Source organism: Lactuca sativa, chromosome 9 (genome assembly GCF_002870075.4).
Source record: "Lactuca sativa cultivar Salinas chromosome 9, Lsat_Salinas_v11, whole genome shotgun sequence".
Lineage (NCBI taxonomy): Eukaryota > Viridiplantae > Streptophyta > Magnoliopsida > Asterales > Asteraceae > Lactuca > Lactuca sativa.
In genome coordinates this window covers 41,079,057-41,087,622 of record NC_056631.2, presented here as the reverse complement: position 1 = coordinate 41,087,622, position 8,566 = coordinate 41,079,057, and the positions used below count along the sequence as shown (strand labels likewise).

Genomic DNA, 8,566 nt, shown 5'->3' with positions numbered 1-8,566 from the left:
ATTAAAATTTAGTTTCTTAAAACTTTATTAATTTCCATATTCATTAATGCACAATAATACAATTTAAAAAAAAAAATCCAAAAAGTTGTCCATACCCACACAATTTCATCATAACTTACTATTTCCTGTTTCGTTTATAAATCTAGTAAATAAATTGAAATGTAGTTTTAATAGGTTTACAAGGGCAATATCGTCTTTCAATGAAACATTAAGAATGAAATTCAGTTCTTACCAGACACCTCTAGGAACGATAAAATATCTCAAAAATGGATTTAAAGGAATCTCCCGTAATTTAATTCCATTGACACACCATGGAATGGAATTTGAGATTCCAATTCGTTCGAATTCCATAAGCCAAACACACCAAGGATGTCTCTGAACAACAATTGAAGGGAAAACAGAAAAGAAACAAGGCCTAACACAGAGATGAATGAAATACAAAAACAATCGTATGACATTTCAAACACTTTTTTTTTTTCTGAAAAACACAATACCTTGCGAAATTGAATTCAATTTCGATAAAGGGGGTTGAATATAATGGTTCATGTTTCCAAAATTTCTCCAAAAAACTGCTCATTCTTTTAAAAAATATGTGAGTTGGCGTTTTGACCAAAAAACCAAGATTATTTATCTAAACCTAAAGCCTGTACATATATATTTAGCAGATCTGTACACAGTAAACTTTAACAAAATTATTATCCTTCCGGAAAATGAATAAAAATCTCAAACAATTGATTATATCCAGTTTTTAATGTCAGAATATATGGTGATAAGAGTCTAAACATGGGCAGTTGCATGGTATGCTACAACCCACAAACGTTTTATTGATATTAAATACACCATCAGAAATGACAGCTGGCATACACAAAAATTAAGTCATGTGACTGGTGTACATCGTACATAGTACTTATTTATTATAAGTAACTTCATTGAGCATATGCATGCTCAAGATGCACAAGTGTTACAGACACATCGATTAACCTTATCCCTTATCTGACATTTTCCAGTACTCTTATGATTATTTTCCGGTAAATCTATGCAGTCTTGCAAACATAGATAATCAGTCTCACAAGTTTATCTCGTGAATACATATTCACAAAACCTTGGATCTCTCCCTGCTGCTTCTGTCCAAGTCATCAAAGTCTCATCTGCAACAAAACAATCCATCACCAGTCAACCATACAGATTTACATTTATGTATTCTCTCAAAATCACATTAATTCATCATTCTCACCTTAATGTACAGGTGATTAATTTTGTTTCTATAGTATCCACTTTGAAAATCCAAAACCATCATTAATCATGTACTTTCCATAATTATTGTTAAAAACAAAACTTAAAGAATCAACATGTATGCGGAAAACCTTCATATCTGAACACGTAACAAAAAAAATATAAAAAGCAATAACATTACATAAGCAAAAAGTGTAAAATAGGAATAAAGTAAAATGTCTGAAGCAAAGAGGGCAAGGAACAACATGAACACAACTAAACTTTTTCCCATTTTGATATCTTATCACAAGAAACAATTTATATATATACGTAAAGAAACCCCGACCCCCTTATATAGGAGATTCATTGCCTTACCAATTGTTAAGTATAGATAAACACCATCTATGGATCATTAATTTTTGGCAATTTAGGCATGTTTTCAAATTAGTTGTTTAAAAAATTCAATTTATGGACATGTACTCCACAAATTAAAAATTCCATTCAAATGTAACTCATGACCTATATTCAAAGTTCAAACAATTATAAATTTTCTGAAATTTAACAAAATCACAAACAAAACTGACTTCATGGTTTAGAATCATAATTAATTATTTACAAACACGTATTACATTATCTCAAATCAAATTTAAGAACATAAGTTTTACAAGCGTTCATAAATATATTTATATAACGATATAAAGCATTAATTACATAATGTTAAGAAATAAAAATTAATTATGGGCTTTTAGACTTACCAAATAAAAGTTAGGCTAAAACCGAACTGCATTTGACAAATAACCAATTAATTACAATTACTTAATCAAATGTAATACAAACTTATGGACTGCAATAGAGAGAGAGAGAGAGAGAAGGAACAACATGAATCGAACTTATGTTTGGTTGTAGATTAAAGTGTATCATTGTTTCTTTTTTTTCTTTTACGTGAGCGTTGAAGGTTGAGAGAGCCAACAAAATGGGCTATATTTATTTTAGAGCCTTACCCAAAACTTAAAGAATCGACATGTATAAGAAAAATATTGATATCTCAACATGCAACAAAAAGAATATAAAAGCAATAACATTACATAAACAAAAAGGGTAAAGAAGGAATAAAGTAAAATACCTGCAGCAAATAAAGCAAGGACGAACATGAACACAAATAATTTTTTTCCCATTATGATATATTATCACATGAAACAATACATGTAAAGAAATCACACCTCCTTATATAGGAGACTCATTGAGTCTCCTCTTGTTATGTATAGGTAAACATCTAACTATTAGCAATTTATTCACGTTTTCAAATTAGGTTTTTGAAAAGTCCAATTGATGCACATGTAATCCATAAAAAAAAAAAAATTCTAATCGAACATCACTTAACCTATATTCAAAGTTAGAACAATTATATAATTTCAAAATTTTAACAGAATCATATAAAATTGACTTTAAAGTTTATAATCATAATTAATTACTTAAAAACACATATTACATTATCACAAATGAAATTAAGATCATAATTTTACAAACAATTATATGTATTTATATAAAGACATAAAGCATTACAAAATGTTAAGTAATAAAAACCAATGCTTTTAAAATTAACAAAAAAAAGTAGGTTAAAACCTAACTCCATTTGACAAATAACTAACTAATTACAATTACTTAATCAAATATAATACGTATCACAAAAATGTCAAATTAATATAAGTATTTCAAAAGTATCAAATAAGAATTAGGTTAAAGTTTGAATGTACTTGAGTTAGAAGGGATTGGAGTTCTAGAACGCGATTGAGAGACGAAAGAGAGGTGGATCGAAGTAGAGAGAGACTTTGAGGGTCATGACAATCAATCAAATCATAGCATACATATCTAATACTCTCTAAGACTGTTAAAGTCATCAATTAATATTTACCTAATCCTAGGATATGGGCAATCTCTAATCCTAACAATTTAATGGTCATAAACTAGTTAAGATTCAAGTTAATGTAATTAGATTGGTCCTCTCAACTACATGTAACTTAGAAATAGGCAATAAAAATCATAACTTTAACATGAAAGGTAAAACGATCAATCGAACACAAGTATTAACCAAACTCACATAATAACTAACGAAATCAAAACATACTCAATTAGGGTTCATCAAGATCTAGTGAAAGTAAAAGTTTTTACACCATATTCAGTAAACTAAAGAAGAAAAACATCACCAAAAGATTGGTAGACATGATTATCAAGAAAACCAAAGTGAAATCTCAATACAATAATGCTTGAATCTCCAATCCTTGCTCCAATTGAATATATAGCTTCAAAATCGACCCTTGGAGGGTTTCTGGACTTCAAAATGAAGTAAAGGTCACACCTATAGCCCCCCAAAGGCTGCACACCGATTAGGTATGGAAATATCGTGTTTTTATAGATTTTTCGGCACCACGACATGGTAAACAACTTGTCGCTCCATGGGAGATGGAATCTTCCTATCTATGGAATTTTTTGTTTTGCCACGCTGTGGAAATGACTTTGTCATGGCGTGGGAACTGGGAATCAGATTTTCATAAATATGAAATTCATCAAGAATTTTGTCTATTTTTCAAAATATCTTGAAACTCGTCAATCGGAGTTATGAGTCATGATATATAGTCAAAGTATTGACGAGCGGTCAAGCTACCAACAACGTCCTTTTGTGTCTTTTATGTCTTTTTGAGCTCCGTTTGCTTCATTTTGCATGCCAACTTCCATTTTAGCTGTAATTTAACATTTCAAACATATTAAGTATCATATCTCTAAAAAAGTAAAAATATATCATTTTATAGCTCAAATGTATTTACATAATGCATAAATATATGTATAAAGATAACAATATCACCCTTCCGGGAAAATGATTTGTCCCAGTTTGGATGGTCGTAACAGAACCTTCGGGAGAAGTGATCAGTCCCATTTTGGATGTTAATGACCGACCCTTTAGGAAAAGTGATCAATCCTAATTTGGATGGTCATGATAGATCCTTCGGGAGAAACAGTCTGCTAGTATAGGGTTGGTACCAACAATATGTGTTAGGAAATACATACACATTATGTGATACTATGTAATTAATCTATGGTTTATTAATTGAAGTTATTATGTGAAATGTATATGATCTGTATAATGGGTGAGTGTTATAATTACTCACTAAACTTTAGACTTGCAGTTGTTACTTTATGTTTTTAGTTGTAGGTTCTTTAAGTTTGAAGGGCAAGGAGCCAACATGATTGAAGATATTTGGACATTTTCAGAGAGGCATGTCACCCAATTTATCCATTCTATGCTACAATATGGTTTTCGAACAAGACTTAGCTTCCGTATTTTTACTAAGATTATGTTGATGTAACGTCAGAAAATGATTTTATAACTTATTAATGTTTATGACTAAAATCTTTTGTGAAAACCTATACTCTTATTTTTAAAAATTTATGGTTGATTTTTGAGTTGTTACAAAAGACTCTTATATAAAGACAAAGAAGACTCTTATATAAAGACAAACGAACTCGAAGAACGAAGACCCTGACAAACTCGTCCATTTTCTAACCGAATCCTTTTTTTTTTATCTTGGATCGGATGAAATTATTTTTGATTTATCAGATTTGAACAACTTATCCAACTTTTATAGGACTTCAAACCTAATTGTTTATACTACTTACAAGAAATTAAATATCCTTTTATATTCTTCCTACGTATTCTCTATATGAAATGATAACAAATATTTAAAATAGCGTGAATTTTATAAAAATATGACACTAACAATGTTTTACATGGATATGAAAATAAATATGATAAAATATAAAAGGAAATTTAATTTCTCATTATTTACCATTGTTAAAATTTATGATATTTGAATATTATTCTAACTTTATGATTTAACATGTTAAATATACAATTTCTTTTTAAAATTTAGCTATTTGTTATGTTAATGAGAGAAAAAGAAAGGGATAATGGCATAAAAGTCATTAATTTTAAATCAGAAATCTAATTTGACACTATGTTTTTTTGAATTGTTATGATTCTGACCACTTGATCGTAAGGAACAGTTTGTCCCAAATCTCGATCCGATCGATGCGGTACTAGTACCATTATCAAACCGTATCGAGTTTAAAAATATAAGACAGTATTTGGTACTTCAAATACATGAAATTCGGATATCACTGGTACCGGTTACTGAAAACCAGTACCATTCCCGATACTTCGGGATTGACTTTCGACCAAATTCGGTTTTTTAGAAATCGGGAACGATACAGACCAGTACCGATTCCGTCTCATGCTCATCCTTACTTGACCGGTCTATCTGATCATAATTCTAATTTTGTTTTCGCCGACCATTTTTTATTGGAAAATATATCAATATTTTTCTATTACATTTTAAACAATATAAATACAAATTTTTTTTATTTAAAAATCACATATTCTTATAAATACAAGGATTTTTTTACACTTAAAATAAAAAATAAATAAATAAATAAAAATAAAAAAAAAAATCTTAATGTCATTTTAAGAAAAAAATTCATTTTTGATACATCAAAATAATGTCATATCATTAAATATTGGTTGTACAAAATAATGTCATATCATTAAATCTTGTATACAACCGGATTGACCGGTCAAAATGTCAAAATAATAAGATAATCAAAATTGTAAAAAGTTAGAAGACAAAGTGGAAAATTCAAAACAGAAAAAAGACAGCATGACATTAAAATTCTAGTGGAAACTTGGTGGTTTTTGTCCTGTTTATCCAAAAAGAAAACTATATGTATTTGATATTTCTATAGACGATGGCAACAAAGAAAATTCCGTACAAAATCGAAATCAAGTATGCATTATTCAAGATTCATTAAAAACGACGAAACTCTGCTGTTCAATGGATTGCTGTAAGAACGGCTTCCCCAACCACATGACCATCAATAGCCTCCACCAGCTTCTCTTTGGTCACCTATATATGGATAATGGATTAATCCAAACAACTTAGCCATATAAACACGTAAATTAAGAAACTAATAAATCTCTTAATTACCTTATTTCCCAAATCGATTTCATCATCCAACGCATAAAGCTTGAACTCAAACCGATGTCCAAACGACGGCAACTTTGGGCTACGCCACCCTGGTAGCTTGAAATCATTGTTCCCTTCCTTGATATTAGCAAAATCGCCACCCTTCTCCTCCTCTTTGCCGGAAAATCCCTCCGGCAACCCTTTCAAGGTTGGTGGTATATTGATCACCACCCACAAAGTCCACGGAACCAGCGGACCATTTGGGTCCGGTGCGTCGATATCCTCCGCCACCAGTGCTAATGTTTTCGTCCCACTAGGAATGTTGTACCATTCTAACGGCGGCGAAATATCTTTCTGTGTACCTGAAAGTTCGAACATTGATAAATCAAATGATCAAGCTAATGAATTAATCCTCCCAACTGAAAATATAGTAATGAAAGGAGTAACAGTTATATATACCTTGGCCTTCGGATGTGTATTTTCTTGGCAGCCGGCCTTCATGATCGATGCCGGAAGATGTAAGTCTGAACTCATCGCTTGCATTCGCCATTGTTGGATCTTCTAAGTTAATTCAAGATCTTGTATATATAATATATATCTTCTTATTTGATATTGGAGAATAAGTGTCTTGAGATTAGGAAACTAATTGTTTTCTGTTGTGATGTTTGACGTGTAAGAAGCTTATGGAGTGTCGTAGATGAATAAGGTTGTGTAGGTTGTTGACACGTTTAATTAAGAGTTGTAGCAGGTTAGAATAGCTTGCTGGCTCTTGACACCTTGCCATCCACGTGGCAGTTAGAGTCGAAAGAACAATAGTATCACATTTTCCATCGTTTGTTTTTAATTTGTTGGATAAATAATACTAAAAGATCAAATCCACTTCGGTGTTTTAATCACGACAATTAGAATTTGTGGTGTTTCTTAGGGGTGTACTGTATACTTTATGCTCAAAGAAAATTAGAAAATTGATTTAAGAAGATGATATGATATTTAATACCATTAGATAAAGAAAACGACAAATTATTGGGTTGGGTTTTGGCCTAACCATTATTGGGTTGGGTTTAGGGTTGTTGGGTTGCAACAAATTATTGCTGGGCTAGAATTTTGAAAATTATGAATTGGTTGAGGTTATTTCATCCGTAAGAAAGGTATGTGAGGAACACAAGAGTGGTAGAAGTGTGAAAGTTGTTGAGACCAATTGGAAATTTGATTCATCAATTGAACCTTAGGTAGAAGAATCGAATGAGTTTCTAAAAATGTAGGGAGCGGGAGCGATGTGGATTCATACTAGCAACATATATAGTCGAATTTAGGAGATAAACCATTGCTAGTATAGGTAAAGGGATTTTTCTGGGATTGTGGCGTCAATTTTATAGAAAAGGTCAACGATATTCTTGATTTTGGTGAAATATTCGGTGATCCAGGAATCTCCCATAGCAATATTACCAAGTTTTATATATATATATATATATATATATATATATATATATATATATATATATATATATATATATATATATATATATATATATATATATATATATATATATATATATCCAATTGGATGACATTTGCATCTTTTTTGTCACGAAAAAAGGTTTCGTGGTTGATCCATACTTGTTCTGAAGTTGCACTTTTCTTCAAATCACCTAAAGCATTTACTTAGAGATTGTTTCGTATATCCACATCTCGATAATGGAATTAATGTAGTGTCTTATGTTGTTGGGCCCTTCTCATTTGGTGGTTTCATTGGATACTCCAAGTTCGTTGTGGGTTTCAAAGCGTTTGCGCCAAATATTACATGATAATTTTTACATTTAATAACATATTAGGTCTGAAATCCATGTATTATACGGTTGAATTAAAAAAGATTAAACATTAAAGTGTAAATAAAAAATATTTTTTATTGTACAACTATAAAATAAGAAAAAACATATTATTGCAATTCAATATCTTATATATGATATTTAATACTTTACATATATAAGTATATGACTTTAATATTAAAAAAATGAAACAAACCAAAATTTGACAAATGGGTAGTATTTATTTCAAAAATTCCATAAAATGATAAGTGTCCAAACTTATGAGAGATTGACATGTGGCAAAAAAAACCTTCATTTATTAAAGAGGATTTAAATTAATAAAATTTATATAAAATATAGAAAGTTGAAGGGCTACGGGGTTACAAATAGATATGATGAAAATAAAAATGTTTCATTTGTAGTATAATAATATAAATATAAATATAGATATAAGATACCAATATGTTTTTTTATAGTTGAGAAATTTCAAACGTTGGTAGGAATTCAAATTCGATTATCTCGGCGAAAAAGCCG

The 8,566-nt window shown here is 30.2% G+C and overlaps 1 protein-coding gene and 1 long non-coding RNA gene across 2 annotated transcripts; both read right to left on the bottom strand.

The window, feature by feature from the left end:
• Positions 1 to 764: 764 nt before the first annotated feature.
• On the bottom strand, positions 765 to 1,677 carry LOC128128560 (uncharacterized). Its single transcript, XR_008226547.1, has 2 exons — positions 1,235 to 1,677; positions 765 to 1,148 (listed from the first exon to the last, which is right to left on the bottom strand). It is a non-coding gene; the product is annotated as an uncharacterized LOC128128560 (long non-coding RNA).
• Positions 1,678 to 5,908: 4,231 nt separating this feature from the next.
• On the bottom strand, positions 5,909 to 6,869 carry LOC111906755 (uncharacterized). Its single transcript, XM_023902525.3, has 3 exons — positions 6,687 to 6,869; positions 6,249 to 6,589; positions 5,909 to 6,167 (listed from the first exon to the last, which is right to left on the bottom strand). The coding sequence occupies exons 1-3, from the start codon at positions 6,775 to 6,777 to the stop codon at positions 6,093 to 6,095; spliced, it is 507 nt and encodes a 168-aa protein (XP_023758293.1). The 5' UTR covers positions 6,778 to 6,869; the 3' UTR covers positions 5,909 to 6,092.
• Between the last annotated feature and the right edge of the window lie 1,697 nt (positions 6,870 to 8,566).

What these genes read in the sequence shown, in the direction of transcription:
- LOC111906755 (XM_023902525.3), bottom strand. Translation starts at nt 6,777, where the DNA reads ATGGCGAATGCAAGCGATGAGTTCAGACTTACATCTTCCGGCATCGAT. An exon ending in ATACACATCCGAAGGCCAAG is followed by an intron (nt 6,590 to 6,686) that starts GTATATATAACT and finishes TCGAACTTTCAG; the next exon opens with GTACACAGAAAGATATTTCG. An exon ending in AAATCGATTTGGGAAATAAG is followed by an intron (nt 6,168 to 6,248) that starts GTAATTAAGAGA and finishes ATCCATATATAG; the next exon opens with GTGACCAAAGAGAAGCTGGT.